Source organism: Falco punctatus (assembly GCF_963210335.1).
Source record: "Falco punctatus genome assembly, chromosome: 3".
Classification (NCBI taxonomy): domain Eukaryota; kingdom Metazoa; phylum Chordata; class Aves; order Falconiformes; family Falconidae; genus Falco; species Falco punctatus.
The window spans coordinates 52,140,686-52,165,593 of NC_137582.1; the positions used below are offsets into that span (position 1 = coordinate 52,140,686).

The following is a 24,908-nucleotide window of genomic DNA, read 5'->3' on the forward strand; positions in this document are numbered from 1 at the left end:
GTAGCCCTGTCCCCTTCTCTATGACATCACATCCTACTCTATAAAAGTCAGTAAAAGTGCCAAGTGTTACCACGTGAGTTTGACAATAACGGGAAGGAAACAATGAAGCTATGCAAACATCAGAAGTTACCCTGTTCTGGACAATGGGAGAAGGGAGAGCAGTTTGTGCTGAGGAAGCTGTGCTGAACTGGTTGTGGGAACAATGACCAGACATATGGATAGGGGATATCACCTTCACCAAACAACAATGAAACTAACAAGCAAGATGCATAACACCACTACAGAAAGTTTAATCAAACCCACAAGGCAGATTTCAAATACCACAGTATGAAGTGGACACATTCAGGGTATAATGACAAACTGAAATGCAAAGTATGTTAGACAGGCTGAAAGTACTGGAGCAAACAATTGCCCGTTGTGTGGAATTGTTTTACGTTGGACATGTAGTGTGGGCTGCAGTTCATATACCCCACGAGTTTAATTCTGTTCATCTAACCCTTTTTAAACCCCGCTTTTTAAAGAACTGTTCATATCCTAACTGAAAAGCATTAATTCTCCAATTCAAACACTGCTTAAGTTGAAAATCCTGCTATTGTGTACCTGATTTTCTTTATCAGAACAAAGATTAATTTAGCAGAGAACCTTAGTAAGGATATTTTTTTCTGCCTCTCCCACCATGCTGTCGTATCCGTGTCCCCATCCCGTTTTAACCAAACCCAACAGTAATAAAATGATTACTTGTAAAAACATTTTAATGATAATCTCATTTTCTCCCCCCAGTTTTGGAAAACAGCAGAGTATTATTTAAGAGCCTGTGAGCTAATGAATACACTGAACTGATAACTGCAGTAGCGTCTCTTGTCTCTGTATCTCACCGTTAACATTGCTAAAAGCCCACAATCCCTTTTGCATTTCTAAGACTTTTAAAAATAATATTAGAAATCCAAACTGAATTACTAGCTGTGCTTTAAGGCAAATAAAACACTAAAATGCAGTAGCATAGTTAAGTCATAGGCTTCTTGGTCAGAAAAAGTAACTTACATAAAGGGAGGAAGCCTTTATCTGTTTTAAATATCTTTCTCCTTCCTCCCACTCCATCCACCAATATTCATATCATATACAGCTAGTGACTAGTAATGCTGAAATTAAAACATGCCAAAGTACTGTCATGAAGAATATGACTGTTTTGACATATTTTGTTAAGGACAACGGCAGAAGAATGGTTTGCACTGACTGCAACCTCTACCACAGAGGATCAAATATGCTCTATTTATTCCTGCCATTCAACCACAGCCTTAAAAAGGGACAGCCGCTAAATAACTGGGACAAATAATTTGATACCCATCAGGACAATCTGGAAGAGAACAGAAGTAGTCATTGCACTGAATACATTCTTGGTGTTCATTCAAACCCTGGTTAATGGATCAAAGAGAAGATGACTCGGATCCTACCAAGCACAGTGGAAATTGAACCTCCCAGCAAATGGTAGCGGCCTGACAAACTGTTGTTTGTATCACCTACACATATCAACTCACAACTTCACAGATACTAAATAATTACACAGATGCCACAAATATATACATTCCGGGGTTCATTGGAAAAGCCCTGTCGGTTATATGGGACAAGAAGAAATCCAAATTCCTTTTCTCACCGTGGCATCTATTATCTGTGCATGGACAACTGTTCAAAAAAATCAGTTGCCACACTGGGGGAAAAACACTTTCTAGTGAATTGTTAACAAGAAAACTCTAGAGTAGAGTCAAGACTCTCAGCTTTGCATGAGAAATCCTGAATACTCAGCTCACCTACAAAATTGTAAGAGAACCTATATCATTGATACAATGATGACTTTCATTGTATCAATTATATCAATTTCATTACAGTCACAGCTTCTTGTGACTACCTGAATCAGATCTGTTCAACTGTCTGCATTTCAGCCACCAGAGGGAACACAAGTAGAGGGACAGCATAAAGAAAGGCGCACTACAAGTCAGCCTTTCTGCCACCCATAAACTCTCCTCACAGAAACTGGGAAGCTTTGCCAGAGAAGCAGCCACTAGTCCTGCAGCTATCAGTTCTTACACTGACAGAAGATGATTCTTCTAAACAAGAACCAAGTGTGGTCTGATACCGTGCTGTGGTCCAAAAGCAGCTGGCAGATCAGTCTAGTGGGCTTGTTGATGCCGATTGTACAGCCAGCATAGAATTAGCTGGAACTGGCCAGAGCCTCTTCCATCTCTGGAAGCTGCCTGCAGGGATCTGACGGTCAGGTAGCTGACAAAAATCAGGATCATTTTATCATATCTCTGGTCAATCTACATTCTGAGCAACTAGTCATAAACTGAAGGAATTCTCTTTAGAACATTATTTATATAATCTGTGAAGAGAAAGAAGAACAGTACAGTTATTGCCAGTGCTCCCAGTCAACAGCTAAAATACAAGTCAGGCTGAACTTGCACAATAGACATTTTTTTACTGCCCAAAGACAGCAGGGTGAACAAAAGAACAGAAAAATAACTTTCCTCTTCTTAAGCAGAAAATATATGATATTTTCTAGCCACCCATTACTAAATTAATGAATTGGAAGACAAAGTCCCGAACAGGGTACAAGAACAGTGTCCTGGAAAAAATCCAGCATTGTCTTTTCCAGCTGCTTGTGTGAGGTTAACAGGAGGACTGACTTCTATTGCGGGAAATGCCCCACTCAAATCTTTTGTATTCATTTTTGATTAACAGCTTTAGTCATTGGGGAATTATCAGCAGCCTGGTAAAAGTTCAAAGCCCTTTGTTTGAAGAAAGATGCATAAATGGTTAGATGAAGAGGGCAGGGTAGGGTATAGAGTAGCGGAAGAAAGTATGTGCATAGAGATGGATGAAGAAAACACAGCAAGAAGATCAAGAGGAGGGAGGGTAAATGATACATGAAAAAGGAGGAAAGAGCGATGAAAATAAGAAGGGAAGATGCATTGCAACCTGTTTTAATATTTAAGTTCTCAAATAGATGTTCAAGGAGCTCTGGCTGATGGTGATTAAAAGAAAGGTAAAGAGTAGTTTCCAAGTACTAAAACATTAAAAGTAGCTGAAACAGCGGTAGTAATTCTCCCGGTAGGATTTTTGTCTTTCAGCAGTTGCAGTTACAATAATTTATAAAACCTGAGTAGAACGTGCATTTCATAAGACATGACTTTCACAGTATGCTCCATACTATGAATTTGTCTCTGTAATCCATGCATCACTACAGATAAGCAAGGAAAGGAACAAAGATGTAACATGACAAAGTAAGCAATGTATAAAAATACCTAAACCTGCTGAAATACATTAAATTAAGTTTTAACATCAATCTGCATGCCAGCTAGCCCACACTTTTTTTAGGTACACCAAAAAAACACATTTTTCCCCAGCCCTCTCAGTCAAAGGCACTTTACAATTCCTTTAGCATGAGTTATAGGGAGCAACCTGGTGGGTGCTTCCTGCAAGAGAATTTCTACTATATAATTTGTTTGCAAGTTGGTCTGAAACAACCTAACTTTGCTAACCTGCCAGATAAGTAAAGCATTATCATCTTCTAAAATAATGAAAGGAAAGAGCAAGAAAGAAGCTGAATGATTTGTTTGTTCATTCCATTGCTTTGACTGCCTGGTTTGAGGCTTCTTCTGAGATGCCTGGGCCTTTTTATTGTTCTTTTTAAAATTTATTTGTAATGTCATATTTAAAACTGATAAAAGTCTGCAACAGTGCTTTGGAACTTCCAGATAAACTGTACACTTTACATTTTGAATTCAAAAGAAGTTGGATTACAATTCAGTTAAAATTATACATACAATTCAGTTATTCCTTTAAAAGGCACAAGCTCTAGCAAGCAGCAACAACATCTTGCCGTCGCTAATGGCCTCATACATCACACCAGAAAATGTAGGGTAAAGTTTTCAACCCTAAACAACTGACTTATAATAACTTATTGATCTGGTCCGACATACTGAAACAAAAGGAAACCTTCATATTTCTCCCTTTTCTAATGCAATCAGCATGTCTGAGCAACCAGGAACTTTCACTTAAAGGCTCTGTCAGCACAGATCCATAAACACCTCAGTGACTGTAACAGGGTGAACCCAGTGAGCACACAGAATCCTACCAGATTTCTGTAAGATCAGGATCAAAGATACACACCCCAGTAAACAGGATGTCGAACTTTCTATCCCGGTATGGGTCCCATTATTAGCAGCAGGATTACTAGCAATGAGTTCAGTTCAAGCCACGGAGCATCCAGATTCTCAGAACAACTGCTCAATTCTGACAGCACAGTCCAGACTTCTGCTTAGCCATGCAAGCCATAACTCCTCTTGCTTTTTATCACAATACCCCTTTGCTTCTCACTCTGCCCAGCCTTTCTCTACTCTCCAAGTGATACTCTTATCTTTCAAGGTGTTGCGATACCCCTAACGTCCATCTGTCCCATGTCTCCACATCCCTACTGAAATACCTTTCCCCCTTTGTCCTTACCATAGTATACTCTCACAGTACATTCCTATGTCCTCTACCTCCTGAAACATTAGCACATCCATACAGATGCAGTCCATTGCCATGGGTTCCCCAAAACACACACACAGTTAGTTACACAAGCGCTGCCTAGGTAGTCAATACCAAATAGCTAGCTAGCAGGACGCTGTAGCTCTTAGGTGCTGAGAGAACAAATTACATTGTGAACCTTCCATGGCTTGTAGATCATATTCTCTGTCTATTTAGTTCAGAGTAGAAGTTTCAATTTCTGTATCAGTGCACAGCTGAAAAACATGGGCCAAAGTTGTTTAGAGCTATGAATCATTATTCTAGAGAAGGGAGCAAAACACAGCTCTGCCACCCAAAAAACATTACCAAAATCTGCACTCATTTGGTGATCGCACAGGCCACGATGCTGAAATGCCTTTAATTCCAGCAGCAATAAAAATTCCCCTTTGGCACCTACCCCTGTACAAAATGAAGAAAGGCCATGCTTAGGTGACTGGAACTAATGGAGCAGAATGGATATGAGTGCCCTGTCAGCTGCCTTTATATTACAGATAACAGAGGAAAAGAACCATCACTAGTGTGAATACATTCATCACTACTAAGGGAACAAGGAAAAAGAAATACCAAGAAGCACTAAACCCCAAACACATTTGCTTCCATATATTCTGTTTTCTCTATCAAAGGCTGATACAGACTTTTTTTTTTTTTCCTGAGACACTGAAAGGTTTGCTGTACACCTTATGAGGAGTAAAACTTCCCAGAAAAATCAGAAAGAATGAGTATGTGTTTATTTTAAAAGCCATCATCGCTCAGTTTCCTCAGGCAAATGTAATGTGTAAGGGCTACTTTTAATGTGAGAAATAAAATTCCTACTGGCTACTCTCTGAATGTACCAAATTTAACAGGAGGTGACAGTTATGCCAGTTTTCTTGCCATTGTTCTACTATCAGAGCTTATCTTGTTAGACAGTGTCCTAAAGATACAGACCTAAGATTTCCATAAGGCAAAAAACAAACAACAACAAAAAAGTAAAAAGTAGTTAAAAAAAAGTAAAAAAAAAAAAGGGGGGGGGGCTAGGGAGAAGGATAACAGAATACAAATAAAATATTTTAAACTATGCACTCTACCTAAAAATTCTAACACATTAGTTTGGGCCATTTTCAGTGTTTCATCGAGGTAAAATTCACTACTTAGAAAGGTAAGACAATCATGCTGCAACTGAAATTGACTCCATTCATGCAGCAGGAATATATTTAACCAAACAAAAAGCACTTCTATCCATGTTACTTAAATGTGGTTAACAACAGCAAACATAAAACTGTAAAACTTATACTTCCATTTCAATTCTGTCAGATAGATGGCATGGAACTATCTCAGGTAATTTACAGCATTTTGATGCTTGGGTGAAAAGCCAGTATAAGTCACATTGGTCTTCTTAACCTCATAGAGGGGAAGTCCATAAACACAACTCAGTTGTTTGCTCCGTTCCTCACTCACAGAATGATAACACAGCATCACTCCCTTCAAATTAATAAGCAAGCAGAGATGCAGAAAATTACTGAGAATATTCCTTAGTAATTTTATCCCAGAGAGAAAGACCAGAATGTATCTAATGCATGGAAAACCTGGAAGGAAATTCCTGAGAGGTGTACAGCAAGTGATAAAGCTGGAAAAAGTAGGATTCCCTTGCAATCATAGAGACGACAAAAAGCTGCTTGCAGTTCCTTGAGCCCACCTGTTCAAGTATTGGAGGAAAAGTAGAAAACTGAAACCTCCACAAAATGAAAAATGATGAAAGCTTTGGGCTTGGTTTGTTTGTTTGTTTGGGGTTGGTGGGTGGTTTTGTTTTGGGGTTTTTTTTAGGGTTGGGGGGGGGGTCTTGCTTACTTGCTTGTTTGTTTTAAAAAAGAGAGTTATTCTTTCTTGTCAGAATGGACAAGACGAAAGAGTCTTAAGAGTCCTTGGGTTTTATGCAGTTTTTTTCCTTCCGAAGTTTGCACAGTTACTTTACGTCAGTTTTCATTAGTCTGAATCATGACATCATTGTGTACAGAATAGAGTCCACTGGCACAATCCAGATCTGCTTAAATTGCTCTCAGAGCAGATATGGTAAGTCATGGTTTTGAACTAAAGAAATACAGCCTTCTCATAGAATGTGTAAAGAGAGAATTCTTTTGTTAGCTGTCAGTGGGATTTTGCTATCTCTGTTAAATATATAATGGTTAGTGTCATAACAAAGATCAGCCATCATGTTATGGCATTTATCTTCATGAGTGAAGAGAGGAAGGGCTACTGTGATTTATTCCGTCTCTCCTCATGAGACGATTAATGTCATAGGAGATTAGTCTTCAGTACTGACTTGTACGCAGAATAAAATACTGAGCTGGAGTGGGATGCTAGGCAGTTTTAATTGCCACGAGTTTGGAAGCCCACATTACGTACAGATGGCACAGTTGACAATTACTCATCTAAGATTTTCAAAAATAGGATAATATTTTGCAGCTCACTAACTCATACCCATTTTGTGTCATTTATTTGTTCAGTCCTTCTTATCATTCTCTCTACATAGTCCTTTCTCCCAGCTCATCACCTAAATCCACCCACACTTGCCCTGTTAAACACACCATTTATGCAGAACTGAAGTCCATACTGGTGGTTTGTAGTGGTATTTGGTAGCATCTGTTTAAAGGTTTGAAAAATACACTATTTAACAACTATTACTAAGAAACATTTGTCACAATACAGGCAGATTACAAAGAACATATAACGGCTCTGTATCTGTGTTAGTATTCATACATAAATACATAAACAAAACTCAGAATAGAAGAAGCAGCTTTCCTGAAGTTCTGAGAAAAGTTAAATGCCCACTTCTTTCCAGGGACCTTGCAAAATAACCTGACCATCCTAAACTTAGGTTAATAATCTTTCAAAAGCCTATCACTTCAGAGAAATGCACACAGAATATTTTGTTTACAGGCTCCCCACTCCTTTTTATGAAAAAAAATACTTCAGATAATAATGTGGTGGGGGGAAAAAAAAAACACATAACAAAAACCATGATAAGCAAAAGTTCTGTTAAAGAAGAAAGATTTATTTTTCCCAAAAAATGGAACATGAATTGTCTGTATTTTCTTAAATTCTCCTTTTCTGGACACTGCTAAATCATGCCACAGTAGGTAAACTTTAATCCTTGATATAAAAGTTTTTTTCTTTTAAAAACAGCAATTCTTTACCATTGGTTTTCATCAAATAGAACACATTATTAACAAGCTCTCACTATAAAGCATTATCTTTATCTAGGCTTCTCAAGTACTGACTTAAATGCTTTTATCAGGCTGTTAATCATATCTATGTATAATGTGATCAGCAACTGAGACCAGCCCTGACAGTGAGACCAGTCAGGTAACAGGGCAACATTATGGCAGGGAAAAAGTATCATGAAAACTAAGGACATTTCTTATTGATGCTAAGTGAATAGGAGAGAAAAATCAATGGGTCTTCATCAGTACAGCTGTCTTCCAACTGGATGCTGATTTCCCTTAGAGATTTAAACCAATAGGAGCAATCACTTGGCATCAGTAAACAAGTTCAATAGGACCTCCAGCCTATAAAGCAGAAAGATGAACTGTGACTTCAAAACTGGAGTTCAGAAGGAGACAAAATGCTGATTGTTAAACCAATAATTTCTAACCAGATCTCAAAACAAAAACACAGAACATGTCTTCCCCCATGGGGGGAAAACTTGAAAATGGTCAGGATAATCTGCAGTTGTTGTGGAGGCTCAAACTCCTGACCCTGCTTGAAGGCATTATTCCGAGCTACAAGACTGGCTGACCCCTCCAAGTCAAGCTGGACGAGGGCTGACCAGGTTACAGTGAGAAATGGCTGTCAGCCATACAAATCGTGCAACTACCATCACTGAACCTCAGAATCACAACAAAGTAATTGGTCATCAGAGATGAATCACAGAGGATTTTATAAAGGAATATAAATACAGAAATTCTCATAAAATAGGCTTCCTGTTCAAGACAAGCTTCTATTTTAAAGTGTCCTTAATATCACAACGTATTTCTTATCCTAAGACCCCTCACTATACATTGAACAGATTCAACTGTTACCCATCAGGATGGTAACTGTAACCTAAGAAAAGCAAACCAAGAGAGAGTTAAACATGGCTGTTCTACAGTATATTCAGTCATGGGTTTTATTCTTTTTCTGTGAGCACCAACATACATACACATGAGGATCTGAGTTTTCCCAGTCGCATATCAGCAAACGCAGCAGTAAAAACTGTCAGCTTCTAGGAAATGCTACTGGCAAATAAATTCCATGTCTATGGGGTTTAGGTACGCCATTTTAGATTTAATGTGTTAGAAGTTGGTAATAATACATGCTTTAGCTGTATCTTCCATTTCCCTCCAAAAAGAGCTAGCAATGAGTGAACAGAAAAATGTAAACTGTTCATGGAAAAATTACACTGCTGCAAATCGGGCTTCCAGTGTAACTACTGAACTCATACTGTAGCTCTGAAACAATGAGTATTAGTAATGAGATTAGCCTTATAAATCAAATCCAGGAATGCAATCTTCCTTTAACTGTACCAGATAATCTCATCCAAAAACATAAAAGTATACTTAGGAGATTTACATGCTATGTCCTCTGAGGTTAAAACAAAAATAAACAAAGGTGTCCAGGATCACAAGAAAACTACCACTGTCTCATATTAAAGCATCATGTCAGACAGACTTTTTGGACATGGCAGATTCTGGGAGTGGGGCTTTTTTTGTTTGTTTGTTTGGGGGGGGTTGGTTTTTTGTTTTTTTTTTGGGGGGGGTCCTGCTCTAGAAATACCCTGGGCAAGATAATTTGAAACCAATTCTGAAAATTCCAATCAGAGATCTTACTAGCAAATGGACAAGATAATATTTCAGATGACAAATTGGTCTCTTCAATTATTTCGAAGGGATTACTTGTAATTTCAGCAATAGTCCTTTGGCTTAGATAGCTGATAAGGTAACTTGTTCTAAAAATAAACAGGATGCAACACAATCAAAACATAATACTTCATCTCCAAGTCAAAGGTTGTGTCTTTTACATAGGACAGAAGATAACATTTTTTTCATCTTGTATATTCCCAAAGTTTGAGATTAATCCAAACATTAAAGATTAAGCTTTGGGGACTTTAGCTGGTTATCTAATTAAGTGAAATGGTAGCAAAATAAATAAACAAATAAATGAAATGCAGTTTTATCCTAGAATTCAGAAGGTTTTTTCCCCCTCATTTCTTTCATTGTCAGATATTTTTTCCTCCCTTCCATATATTTGCTATTCTATTTCTCATTGGTACAAGAACATCTCCATTTCTTCTTCACCACTTCCCAGTGCAGCACTATCATTTTTCCCTGAAGGATTACATCAGTATCACCCAGGCACATACTTTTCCCACCACATGACATGCCAACAGACATAAACCCAGTTTCATTCTCTTCTGCTAATCCCAGAAAATGTATGCAAGTATTAAAAGTAATGTTTCATAACTATTTTTATGTATGTATGTAGCATTTAAAACCTCATTTTTTTCCTTAATCCTCAGAGTGCTTTCCCCAGATCTCTTCCCTCCCCCTCCACACCCATATTTTTCTACAAAATTAACTCCAATATTTAACAACACTTTAAATAATTGTGAAGCTTCTTGCCATAACAGCTGTAAGAATGCTGGTAACAGCAAGCAGGTACAGTGATTTTTAATTTTTTTTTAAACCTCTCAGCCTCTTTCAGCTTTCAGAAGCGTTTCCCAACCACTACACATTTATACCAACCTCAGTTATCTAGGCAGCCACTTTTGTAGATCTGGCTCAGAATAAAGACAGGAGCCTTATTTTACTTTATTTAAAATTACTATAAATAGCTTGAAACATTTTCCTACAGCTCAGACACTAATATAATGAGTTAGCACATGAAAATTACAGTATGAAACTGAGTCTCTCTTCATTAAAGATAGTTAAAATGACTACACAGAGAGAGAATTTCTTTTTGTTGGTTTTTAAAATAATGGAAGTGTTAAAGATTTCAAGAATTATAGTGAGATGAGAATGTTTTGACAATGTGTCAAACAGTCTATCTCCACGCAAAGTTGGTAACCCTACAAATTAACAGAGACAGAAGCGTTCTCTTTTGCAACACAACAATTAATTCATTAGACATGAAATCTACAGAAAATTCTAACCGGTCCCTGAAGAAAAAAAAATCCCTCTTAGACCAAACTAATTTGACAGATTAAGATATCTTAGAAATCTTTTGGTCAGCTGGTTGTTTTTTTCTAAACAGATTAAAAAATTATAAGACAATACTTTTCTGATATAACTTCCCAAATCCATACAAAACATTCTTGATCAACAGCTTTGACTCTATTACTGCAAATTTTTTTCAAGTTTCCTATCTTCTATTGAAGCAGAGCACTGGCACAGGCTTCCCAGGGAGACTGTAGAGTCTCCTTCTCTAGTGACATTCAAAACCCACCTGGATGCAATTCTGTGCAACTGCTCAGGAGAACCTGCTTTAGTGAGAGGCTGGACTAGATGATGTCCAGAAGTGCCTTCCAACCCTGACCACCCTGTGATTCAGTGAAGTTTTCAATTTGTAATTCAGAGACCTGTTGAAAGACTACCTTTTTGGAGTCTGTGAAACACAGTAACTCGAATCATTGCTCAGACACTGATTTTATCCTCAAGGTCTTTCACTTTGCCCACTCTTGCTGCTTATTTCTTGCACCCTTCAGTCAAGTCAAGCATCTCTTCATTCACTTCTCCAATATTTATGATCTCCTTCATTGGAAAACTCCCCAGACGACCCTATATGAGTTCTACAGTCTCCCCCACAAATGCCACTGCTACTGTGGTCCTGGAGACTAAATTAACAACCCACAACCGTTACAGTGAATATAAAGTATTTACTGTGAAGGGCTGATTATAGCACAGGTACCGAGAAGTTCCTCTGGAGATACTTAGTAAATGCCACAATCATCAGCAATGCATGTATACAGCACGCAGTAACTTGCGTGGCCAGACTGATAAGAATCTCTGTATTTACCTTGTGAAGCCACAACTCCAGTTCTTAAGTGCTTCTACAACTCTAAAAAAGGGCATGTTTTAACATCACAGCCATGTAGTGGGGCTCACTGTTGTTGGAACACTGCATCACAAAGAGCAGGAAAGATTCTTTCTCATAACTGCAGTGTTCAAGCTAGCTTAAAGCAGTAATTCCATTTTCTTTCACCATCTGCTCTTTGGGGGCCAATCCCATGCTCTAGAAACCACAGTATTCACTAACAGACTTTTACTAAGGACAAGAGGCATCAGTCCAGGACAAAGACACAGGCTTTGTTAACACTGACAAGTTCCACTCAACTGGGTAGCCCTCATTCCAAAAGCAACAGGGGAAATTGGCAGCGGGCAGGTCAGTTGAGTCCTGAACACTGACTGGAGGAACAGCATTTTAGCACAAAGACTTCGATGTCCAAGACGAAACCACCACACCACTGGATGAACCCAAGAGCTGGAAGCAGTGTCCACTTCTTGCTGTAACTGTCTACCCAAAGGATGCTGGGGCTTGTTATGGGCAGACCGAATGTCCCAGGTGCACAGGCTTGTTTCTGTGATTCTCCCAGTCAGTCTTACAGGCCTGTAACACAATACTTGATAAATATATATATATATATATATATGTAGATAGATAGATAGATAGATATGGGCTGCTAAGTCAGGAATTTGAGGTAGCACATCAAAACATGCAGTACTTATTCTGTCCTCCCATCAAATATTTCCTACTGGGATACCTGGTAAAAAGCTTGTGAGGCTACTGTTGTACTGCAATCTATATTCAAAGTCTCCAGCTGCACAGATATACTGGGCAGGGTAAATTAAATCATCACAAGAATCTTCACCATTTAAAATTTATTTTTAATATTTTTTTAATTATTATTATAAAATTTAAAAGATTAGTAGCCTTATAAAAGACAGCTTATGCTTCTTACTGCTTCCCCTTTCTTTTCTACAACTTGGACTGATGGACCCAAGCACCTCCTGAACTGTCCAGCTGACACATGCTTAATACAGGGAAAGTTTAATAATCCAAACAGAACTTGAAGTTTAATAATGCAAACAGAACTTGACAGCACAGCATCCTGGGAACATGACAAAAGGAAGACAAACAACCTGTTTGACAAGGGCTGCCAATGTAGCAAAATTGGCTACACAGATTACAGACTTTCCTTGTTCTTGGGGCAGGGGCAAGTTTCAGACTGAGAGACTTCAATACAAGGAGAATCTGGGCAAATGCTTGGTAGTTCCCGACATCTTCAGGAAGGTACACACTTTTGGAGCCATGGATCATCTTAAAAACAGTAATAGAAAGGTATTAATCTATTTTCAATAGTAGCTTATTTGAAAATGTCTTCCACAGTGATTTACTGAGCTTATTCCACAGACAATAAGCCAAATTGTTTTCTACTTTTTCTTTCTCTTTAAAATAGAAGATGATTGCTTGCAAGATTTCTCAAAAACTTGCACTATGAATGAAACAAACTATAAAATAGATTAGAATGCATTAAGCACTACTGCTAGAAGTATAAACCTGCTACAGCATTCCTACATCAAACTTCCCCAAAAAATCACAAAGTCCAGAAAGCCTCAAAGAAGTAGCGAATGTGAATGAGCACCATTAAACAGATACAGAATTCTCTACCTGCACAAGAAAATTGATGTTTTCTGTCTAGTCATTGTCAGTTAAAAAAAAGTAATGATCCATTTGAATTCTAAATTGTGCCCATCAGACAACTTTTCACACTCATTTTATTCTCCTAGTTCTCCCATTTTTTGAAGTAGAATGTGAAATTCTCCAAAAAGACCAGATTCTGGCAAAAGCCAGATAAAAATCCTACCTCCTATGGGTAATGGAAGTTACCAAGTGATTGTATTGATTTCACAAAACTAAAACTCATTTGAGGCTTGTCACTTATTTTCAAGTCTGAACAGACAAGGTGACCTTGAGACCCTCTCCAAATCCATCTTCTATGATTAGCTGGTCTAAGATTATCTAAGTAATGCTCTAATTAAGATGTTTTTCCCACTCTAAACACCAAATTCCAAAGAGGTTCCTGTTGGTCTTACCTGTCCAGAATTTCTAAATTACAGAAATGACAAATGAGATGAAAGAAGCTGGTGTGACCGAGAGTGTCATAATTTTGAGACAGCTGCTAGAATCTTGGTCCAGAAGAATGACAGTGATGGCAGGCCAGCTATGGCCAATAAGGGTCTATTTTCTCCATTACCCTTGCTAGGAAATACTGGCAGATAAGTGTAGTAACATGGAATATCACATGCTTCTCCGATATGACAATGTCAATAGATATCCCAGCAGCTGGTGGATAACTGGGAATTTTGAGGCATAAAAAAAACATTTATCCAAAAATAGACATCAATAGATGTATTGAAAGATCTGGATGTGAAATTTGTTCAGCTAAAACAGATGAAACTGAAAGAAAAGTAAGCAAAACAGTAAGTTATCACTGAATGAAGGATGAAGTTCTTCGGCAATACAATCATAATAGTAGAGCCTCATCTTATATAAAGAAGGTTCAAGCCACAAAGGCAGGAAGAAATCATATGTGACATGACGATTGACTGTGATTTACTAGACTCTATAGACATTTCACAAGGCATCTCACCAACTGTAGTGAACCACTACATACAGTTAGGCTGGTTCTCCAGGGTGCTAAGAGTCAGCTGAAACGGAGTAGAACTTTGACCTTCAAATGGTTGATGTACACTTTGGTTAAGGCTCCTTTCCCTCCCTAGACATCAAGTTATGCAGGAAGCTAACCAGGATAAAGCAATATAAACTCTAACTAGAATGACTGCTTCACTAAATTCCTGATCCTATTTATACTTAACTAAGAAAGAAGAAAATAGCTTCAACATTAAGTTCCCCAAACCAAATCATCTACTAGCTCAAGACAGTTGTCTATCAAGGAACACTTCTGAAGTTGTAGATGTTTAGAAAATGTTGTTGTCTGTAAGTCAGGCTATGTTCTATAGGATGCGACTGTCACCCATAGGATAATGTTCTCCAGACCTGAACCTCTACAAGCAGTGAGGAGATTCTCATCATCAGAGTCTTGACCAATCTATGTATACAGAAGGACAAATTTTAAAACAGAGTATGTAATGTGTGCCTTCTAAATCAATTACTTTCTGATGCTCCAAAATCATGAACAATAATCTAGGACATGAGCTGGAATGTCTTCTACAGAGAACTGTAGCCCAGTCCTCTTCATGAGTCTGTGAATGCCCCTGATGATCCCAGAGCAACCAAAAACTGTGGTTGCTGATCCTGGCAAATGTTGTCAGACAGAAACAAAACTCAATGCTACACTATGAAACAAGTCTCCTCAGATGCCTGAAGTGCAGGATGCCACATCAGAGTCAGAACCTGCAATGTAACAGCCAGATCCCATATGTTAAAAACCTCATCTAAAAGGTCCTCTGATACTGAGGAAAGCTACATGCCAGGGTCCACACAGACTTTGTCCTGCTGAGCTCAAGTCATTAAAGAGAGCTGAACTCTTAACACTCAAAGGATCAAAACATCAGATCTGCCTCCCAGTTTCCTGTTTCAATATCAAACACTGGAGCTTGCTTAGACCAAAGTGTATGGTTCTGCTCCAGATCTCTCTGACACTAAGTGCAGTCCCCAACCCCAATCAGTACATTGACACTGTGAAGGTGTGACAGAGGCTCTAGGAAGAAGGCATGCACTGCCAGATGGCTTATTAACTGTCTCCTGATACTCACGTCATCTGTGCTAAACTACTACAGTCCTAAGTGGATATAGTTAGGTAGTGGCCTGCTTGAGGTATGATATTCAGAAAGACATAGATCATTCCTTCAAACCAAGATTAGATGCAGGTAAGGAGGCACCTACCTCTCTGCCCTTTTCACATTCCCAGCAGGTACATGTCCTCCCAAGAAAGTAACTCCAACAATAGGAAACTATCTTAGCAAGACTTAGCAAAGATAAAGCAGCCTCAGAAGGCCAGTACATCAACAATTGGGTTTCTTTGAGGAGGGTGACTGTCATTCAAAGTTGATACGAGATTAAATGGGTCACCTATGGCCAATCTGTTGTGCTTGAGCAGCATAGGGATTTGCTACCTGAACTAACAGGATAAGCAAATGGGCTATACCAGGATGTGCTGCTTAGAGCTGGCTCTATTCCAGGTTGTTGTTCTGCCTTTGCACTGGAAGCTGACTGTTCCTGTCTGAAGGATAAGATGCTTGATTCTGCCAGTCTTTAAGTCCCTCAAAAAGAAGAAGATCTGGCTGGTTTCAACTGGAACCCTTAGAGTCATAATGAAATCCCACTAATCACATCTTCTCCCAGGTCTTGATAGCAGAAAAGGAGGCCACTCTATTTACTTATTGCTATTTACAGGGAATGCCAAGATTATCATCACGCTTGGGAAAAAGGAAAACATTTTGAAGCTTGTGACATTTAAAAAAACCCTATTACTCCAAAGCCAAGAAGTGAAGTTTAGCAAACGACTCTCCAAGTGACTATAATCTGCTGGTCACAGAATAAAAAAAACAAGAAAAGTTCCAGCAGGAAGTACAGTGACTCTGGCTTTTGGCCGTGAGGACAGCATGCTACCTGGTCCAGACTATGATGCTGCAATGACACGGTTTGATCCAGGGAACTGGTGAATTGGGGTAACAAATTCAAAGCAACCTAGCCATGAAGGGTGGGTAGGGCCTTGGGTGTGGTTAGTGGAAATTATTTTACTGTGATTCCACCAGTTCCACATGCAACTGATCAAATCTTGTTTGTGAGAAACTTGCTAGAAGAAGGAAAAAACAAATCAGTTGTTTCCAACAGCAACATGCAGCATGACAGAAGAAAAAAAGCCAGGAGCCACTGGAAGCATTCACTGTAACAGTGACCATTAAATCACAACTTAAAGCACTAAGAACACCTTCATGTTGTTGAGGAATGCTCATCCTCAATGTTGAGGTTCTCGTAAGGGTTTTCTCCTATATTACCTGCTTTAATAGAAGTAATGTGACATCACTCAGAACAGGCCCCATTCCTGGGTTGGGTTCCTGCTTTTCTAAAGGTCTGTGATGCTAAGGCTTAAAAGGCTGTCTCAAGCGAACACTTAGAACCTCGTTCTTCTCAATCTGCCCTAAAAGAATGTGAAAGGTGAGCTGAAATAAATTACATTTATATTTTATTTGTAGATCACCTTTTAAAAAAAAAAATTAGAACACACAGATTTCTGTATTATTTCATTAAGAACAAAACCAAATATTGACACTTAAAACAAAACCACAGAAGCCCCCCCCCCCAAAAAAAAAAGTGCAATTTCAACCTTGTCTCACAAGTGCAAAATCTACTTTGAATAAAACACGTTGTAGAAAACCCCAGAGCAAATAAAAATAAAATATAGCTTTTCAAAGCTGCACTGATTGTGGATCAAAGGGAAAGGCCATCAAAACTTCCCAAGCCACAATTTTTCTGTGTGTCTGAAAAAGAACTAACTCAGAAAAAATATGGAAATAATAGTAGGTCTCTATTAAGCCAACAACAAAGAAATTCCTTAATACCATAAAACAAAGTTATGTCAAATCTCCCATTTTTAAAGATACACAAAGCTTCTTTCACGCAATGCTTTAAAATGTTATTTATAGTAACAAAAGCAAAGACTTAACATAAAAGTCAAAGGGATTATCATCAATGGTCTAGCTACACAGAAGTTACTCTTCTAATTTTTTGCTTCATTTGTGGTCTTCAAATATAGAGATGTAATGCAAAAATACTTCCATACCGCTATACAATCTGTTTCAACTACACTATCTTAGCAGACCAGTTGAAGCAACAATCAGCTTTTGGACAGCCAGCCGCATTAAACAGTAACATGCAAGCTAACAATTCCAATGGGTTTTGTTGCTTTTCATGTGTTTTTCTTTTTAACATCAGTTTCCTTATTAATTAGTATAATTTTCCTAAAGTTTACAGGAGCAAGAGAACAACTCTTCATTAAGAGCTGGATCCTGTCAGGAGACCAGCGCAAGAAATAAAAGAATTAAGGTATGAATATTACTCACCCAATATGCACGTTACCTGAACCATAAGGACTCTCCATAGCACCATAAAGCACATAATCTTCAGTAACACAAGAAAACCCTTCTTTCAGAATAAAATTTGAAAAAAGAGTAAAAATGTTGGAGAGGAGATCCAACACATGAATAACCCAATGAGCACTACTGTTCTCATTCTTGGGATTTTCTTCTGCTTTACCGTCAACTAGTGACAGAGACTTAACTGAACTGTGTTTCAAAACACCACTTACAGGAAACAGGGCAATAATAAGGGCAAGCTATTCATAAAAAATGCTTTTAAAATGTTACTATAAACTATCACCCTTCACAGGCAGATGTTCTATGCTTCATACATATACTGAGCTCTGCATTCCTGAAGTAAGCAGCCTCCACTCATTTTGTTCAGGCCTCTTTCACCTTTCTAGATCACAAATAACTAAGAATTGCATCTAGCAGTCACATGATAAAAGATAGGTCACTGCTACCTACTTAAAACTTATCAGTTCTTGTGTGGCAGAGTATGCTTGGACACATGTAGTATAGTATGGCATTAAATTATTAAGAGGCAGAATTCGCTATTTCAGGACTTTCAGCAACTGCTTGAGAGTTCTTGTGAGTTTAAGAACAGCTGAAACTAAACAGAAACAAGTTGGGTTTTTTTTCAACTGAAAGCAATCATTACAAACTGCTTAAACTACTCAAGTGTTCAACCTTTCTATTCAATTTTTATGAGTTCCATGTATGAGCAGAAAACAACAATATGGTTTCATCAAATGAAAAACAGAGGAAAGACAGGATGTTTCTCCTCCTCCTTTTAAAGATTTTCTTTTGTTCTCATTCTTTTTAACATTCTATCTTAGTCTATCAGACACAAAAAGCAGAAAACTGGTATGGAGATGATGCCCAGGTCATACATAAGCATTGCTGTAGTCTGCTGCAAAGTACAAAGTGAGTTGACATACCGGGTCTACATCAAAGATGTGCCCTTTGGCAGGTTGTAAAGACAGGTTGCAATTTTGTCCATAAAAAATGTGTGTCCTACAAAACGCATTCTGTAACATGAACTGTTAGTGGTATGCCACCATTCCACTGATCCTGAACATGCGTTCATTTCTCAGGAATGCTTGTAAGCTGGGCTATGCCTTGCCCTAAGATAAGCAGACTTGCATGAAGAAAAGAGCAGTGTGTTGCAGACAGAAAGATTCAACTCTCTGCAGGAGACTGCTTCTATAAAATGCAAGTTTCAATACAGGACATGCCAGTGGCTCCTGTTTTACTGCCTGCATCACATATACGGTATTTACAGAAAGAGCTAAATATAATGGAAGTCCTTTCCTGGTTGTGTTTTAAAAATTAAGAGAACAGCTTGAAAAAAACACTGCATTGCAGGAACTTTAGTTTTCAAAGACCCTTTAATCAAACATCAAAAAACAGTAAATGCAACATTGACTATAAGTTTGGAGCCTTACCACTCAGACTCACACATTATAATGTATTTTAAGACTATCATGTAATATATTTTTCTAAAGTACTTCTGCTTCTTTCATTGTGAATGTGGGAAATGGAGAACTGTGTAATGATTTCAGGCTCCAGCCCAGTTTGTACCTTTTTATCCATAACTATTACATGCTGCATTATGAGTTTCAATACAGATTGAAAGTAGAGACATGACCATATCTATTTCTCTCATAATTATTGTGAGAGAAACAGTAATAAAGAGTGAATGAGGCAAGTGTTGCCACAGAAGCAAGATGATTTTATGACTAAGAAACAGAACTACTACAGAGACGCTGTTGGTACCATAACTGCCTCTCCCACAGATTTCCTGCACAGCTTTGAGCAAGGTACTTAATCTTTCCATGCCTCAACTTTGCATGGATAAAACGAGAGGTGAAAATACTTAACTTCATAGGCATGTTATAAGTATAGAAACATTTGCATTTGGGAAGCTACTGAATGTTGCTAATAATAGCTATGACTGAAACATTAAAGAAAAATACATTTTAGCACTGAGTTTGAAAGCTGTATTGAAAATTAAGCACGGCACCTCATATCAAACAAAGAAAATGAAAAATCAGCAGTTCTAGTGAGTAAACTTAAAGTACTTGAGAAACTAGCATGTAAGTATGTAATTTAAAGCCTAGATTGTAATATATGGACGTGCACAACAAAGTGAAAAAGCAATGCCAGCAATGTCACTTCTGTCATTTCATACTTTTTAGCACTTCACTTTGAAAGCCCAATATTGTTGTAATGTAAGGGCTTTTTTTTAGAAAATTTAGAAATTTAACACATAAATATCCATACATTTGCTGTATGTATTAATTCAACCTCTTGTTCCTAAAAATAATTCAGTACCATACAATTTTACAACATATTGATCTAAGTAACTCATGAGTCATCTTTTGTGAGTAGATATCAATCACTTCATTGTTTACTTGTTGTTGGAAAGAAATTGATTTAATCAAACCTTCCAGTAATACATTATTGATGTATCCCAAGAAAAAAAAGTCGTAATGAACCATCAGGGTTCTAACGTAAAACACTGTAAGGAGTGGCAACTTTGGCTTCAGTCTTTCATTGTGATTTGCAAACATATGTTGCTATACAAGTAAAGCCCGGTGCAAGACTGTAGTTGGCCCAAGTGGCACTATGTATCACTCACACAACAGACTTGGGACAAGTTCTCCATAACTTGGCAACCCCAGGAGGCTAGACAAAACTACACTGTGGACCTTGTGTATTTCCAACACTTACATAGAGCAATTTATAATCTGTACTCAGTTTTAGCAACCCATTTAGCAAATCATGACCCTTCTGGGGGGAGCACAAAGTGGTAACACGAAAATAAGAGTCTTAGCCCTTCTCCTCGGTGATGGCTAGCCTTTGTTCTCCAGAGGCTTTAAACTTTTCCATATATTGGACCACATGGGAACAGAAATTTAATGCAATACACAATAACATTCCTTTATACACATTTGTCAAAGAAAATACAGCTTATAGTGGCAACTGCAGCAGCAACTTGAAAGAGTAAAGTTAGAATAGCTTTTGATGTATTTTTATAGACTTTTGAATGTGCTGCCAGTTTAAAGCACGGAGAAGTAGTGTAGCAACACCCACTGCCAAAAGTATTTTGGCAAAGGTCAATGTTTTACTGCAGTTAAACTTTTGTTACAATTGTGAGAAAGAAGAGAGAACAGCAGCAACATTGTATCAGAACATCTTCACTAAAGCTGCCTTATTACAAAACGTTGTAGGACTACAATGAACCCTACCAGAATTTAGCACTGAACAAACACGAGAATACCTCGGTACAGCTTACAGAGACATCTATAGGTAGTGCCCGTCTAACACCTTATAATTATTTTCAGAGGAGACAGAGGCTGAACTTCCTATGTAAGAATTCATACAACAAAGTGAAAACATTTTTATGTGAAATGTGGTTCACAACTAAACAAATAATAGTAAAAGATATCAATACCCATTACCAAACCCAGATGCACCATTAACACAGACATGTTACCTAAGTAGTTAAGTGTTACCAGAGATGGATAAAAGGTAAAGTTGGCATAGATACAAAAAGCAATATAACCAGCAGCCTATCTTTCTAGCTTTGTCATCTTTCTACGCACTCAACCGAAGCTGAACCAGACCCAACTTTGCAGAAGGCACACATGCAAATATGTACAGCTGTATTGTACGCAAGTATTTGTTGTAAAATTCCTAGAACAGAGAGAACCTGTACATACTTGGAAACTGAAAAACAACATAAACGATGTGCTGCATTACACTTGGCAAACAATAATACAGAATTGTGAAAACAGATACAGTAGGGTAAGGGAGACAGTTTCTTAATGAAGTGAGAATGGACTAGGTCTCCAGAGCCACAGAGCCTTTCCAGAGGTGGGTTTGATTGCCCTGGATATTTCCCTGCTCAGTGGGGGAAGCAGAGAGGGTTGAAGGGAAATCCCAGGACAGAGATCTCTCTAACGTCCTTGCCCCTCACCCCAGTCCTCCTGTCCGCACTAAAGGGATGAAAAGGCAATTCCCGGCTATTTCACTTTTCTCTAGGATGAAAAGGAGGGATTTTCTTGGGGTATCTGGTACATGAACTCGCAGAGACAGAAACAATCCCTGGGTATTTACACACACACACATGCAAAAGAAGAAAAGAATAGGCATTTCCTCACACTCGCACGGAGGAAGGGATGTAGCTATTTCTCCTTTCCAGGCGGGGACGGGAGGAGAGCAGCGGGCTGCCTCCACCGCCAGCTCGGGCTCACCCGCGCCGGGAGCGGGCTGCCCCGGCGCCGCCGGGGGGAGGCACCCCCCCAGCCGCCCCCTCCCCGCACACAGGCACGGCCGAGCCCCCTCACGCTGGGGCACCCTGGCCTCCCCTCCACACGCTGACTCGCACGGGAACTCGCACCCTCCCGCTCACACACGCTCCCGCACAGGCACTCCCTCACACTCGCCGCCACTCCCTTACACACACACACACGCACACACTCTCTCTCTCTCTCTCTCTCTCTCACACACACACACACTCTCCCCCTCGCAGAGTCCCTCACACACGCTCGTTCTCTCTCTCCCCCCTCCCCTCTCACACACACTCGCCCCAACGGCCCCAACCGCCGGCAACAAAGCGGCGGGCAGCGCCGGGCTGGCGGCGGCGGGACGCGCGCGGTGCACACGCACACACGCGCGCACACACGCACACACACACGCACACACAATGCTGCCGCGGCACCTACCAGGCGGGCAGCCTCGGCCCAGGTGCGGTCCTTCTTCTTCCTCTTGTCTTTCATGTTTGCATCTCATTGAGGTGGTTCTGGGGGGGGGGCGGGGGGAGGGCGGATCGGGGGGGCGGGGGGGCCCGGAGGGGTTCCGCACGGACAATGATACGGTGACACCGAGCTCTGGAGCCCCCGGGGCGGGAGGGGCGGGGGAGGAGAAGGAGGAGGAGGAGGAGGAGGAGGTGGAGGTGGAGGAGGAGGAGGAAGAGGAGGGGAGAGGGGGCCGGGCCGGCTCGGCTCGGCTCCCCGCGGCGGCGGCAGCGGCGGCGGCACAGCTGACAGCTTGAGGGATGCTCCGCTACGCTCACAACAATGCACTATGACGTCACGCGGGGGAATGGCGCCCGCACCAAACATCCCCGCGGCGGCGGCGGCCGCCCGCGCGAGGAGGCCGCCCGAGAGCGCTCCCGCCCCCAAGCCTCGCGAGAGCGGCCGCGGCGCCGCTCTGCCCGCGGGCCGGGGGCGGCGGGGAGGGGAGCGCGGGCGGGGGGTCGCGGGGGGTGGCCGGCGCGGCCGGACTACAGCTCCCGTGGTGCAGCGCGGCGGGCGGGCGGGGCGCCTCCCAGGGGACGCGGCGCTGAGGGCGCTGCCGGGGCGGGGGCGGCGGCCGCGCGGGTCGGCGCGGTCGGTCGTTACGGCCGGCGTCGTGGCCGCGGCTTGGGGCCGGTGTCGCCCTTCGTCGTCGCCGCGGGCCGCCGCTCTCCCCCTATTCACGCCGAAAGCGCGTTTGGTAAACCCGGCCGAAAATGGGGCCCGGCCCTCCCCCGGCGTGCGACCTCGTTGGCGCTTACTTACGGCTGGGGGGGCAGCCCGCGGCCTCGGCGGGGCCCGGGCGGGGCGGCGGCGGCGGGGCGGCGGTGGCGCCTGTGGCGGGTCCCGCCCGTGCCCTCCTCGCTCCGCTTCCAGCCGCGCGCCGGAGTGTGCCAGAGCGAGCCCCGGCCGAACGGGGGCCGGCGCGGAGAGATCCCGCGTTTGCGATTTAACTCCTTTTTTTGTCGGAACAGCAGCGCACATTTTCTTGTTCCAGCGTAAACAAAGGAGTTGATGTGCTGCGCTCGTAAAGCTGCTGAAGGATGCTTGCTTTTATTGGATGACCTACGATTGAGAAAGAGATCCACGAAATGGACTTGGCACACCTTCCCGAGTTGCAGGATACTGTGATGGGGGGGGCGGGGGGGTGTCCCGTTTCCTCCCCTCCCCCAAATATTAAAGTATATGTGGAATACTATTGAAATATATGGGGCAATTGTTGTTCAGGCTGAAATGAGTTAGAAATTATTCAGGCTCTTGTGTATCCATCTGTTGAGTCCCAGCTCCCTCCTTCACCTCTCTGCCAACAGCACCCCTGCTCCACCTTGTCTTTTTGACTTGGGTACCGTTAAGCCTTATTTTCACACAAATGTACAGTTTACCAGGGGGTCGGGGGAAGGAATCACTCCCAGCTACCACAATGTTCAGGCTGTTTTATCTAGAAAAGAACCGGGGCAGCCCTGAAGGAAGCGGAAGAGGCGACCTGATAGCATTCCCAAAACACTCTCAAAGAGGACTCGGGTGGCGTACAGTGTGCCAGCTGCGGACACGTCCTGCACTTTTTCTTCATCTTTGTGTTATAATTGGAAATGACGCATGGAAGATAGTTCTTCAACATTACACCTTTCCAGATGTCGTAAATCATTCCCACTTAAATGAAAATAAAAACATTAACAGAACAAAATGCTATTAAAACAACTGGAAGGTCTTTAGAATTTAGTATTGATTCCAGAATCCAGTATCGATTTGAGGATTTGAGTATTCCTCAGAAATATTGTTAAGTGGTGTTGCAACTGGAATGTTTTAGATTGTGTAACACTTTTTACTATCATCCAATTGTTGAAACAGCTGCATACTCCTTTACTATTTACTGAGTACCTTCTTTGTCAGCTTAGTAACATTTAAAAAGGAAATGCTTGCCATTAGTATCACTTCTTCATCTATTTTTTTTACTTTGTTTTCTGCCTTTTATGCCTCTGCCCTACTTTCTTTTCCTCCCTTTTGCATTTCCTCACCTTTAGTAACTTTCTATTCCTATATCATATAGGTCTCATACCCCACGCTAAAAGCTTAAATCTGTAGTAATTAAGTAGCCCGTTAAAACTGCCTTTGAAATACACTCATGGTTTTCAGTATTGAAACAACAAAGCAAAAAAGCATAGGCAGGTTTATTAGTCACATAAGTGGCTGTTTTAAGACTGACAGATATGTTCTGCAGTAGTTCTCCATCTACCCACAGGTTTGATGATGCAGTCGTTGATCCGGTTGTTTCACACACATAACAACTTCCATTACTCAGGAGAGCTCTGGTGTTGCAGCGTTGGTGTTGGACAGAGGAGGACATTTGTCAGGTAAAAGAAATTCAGGGAGCCTCCAAAGCTAATCTCACTTTGTTGATTTTTTGATTTGGTTGGTTTCTGCT

General features: G+C 40.7%; 1 protein-coding gene across 1 annotated transcript in view; it reads right to left on the bottom strand.

Annotated features, from left to right (window-relative positions):
* Positions 1–23,378, bottom strand: part of ASXL3 (ASXL transcriptional regulator 3) — a 135,815-nt gene extending 112,437 nt beyond the window's left edge. Inside the window, exon 1 of the mRNA XM_080381520.1 lies at positions 22,415–23,378. Within this exon, the coding sequence (XP_080237646.1) occupies positions 22,415–22,468 (54 nt within the window). The 5' untranslated portion in view covers positions 22,469–23,378. The remainder of the gene's footprint in view (positions 1–22,414) is intronic.
* Positions 23,379–24,908: the final 1,530 nt, after the last annotated feature.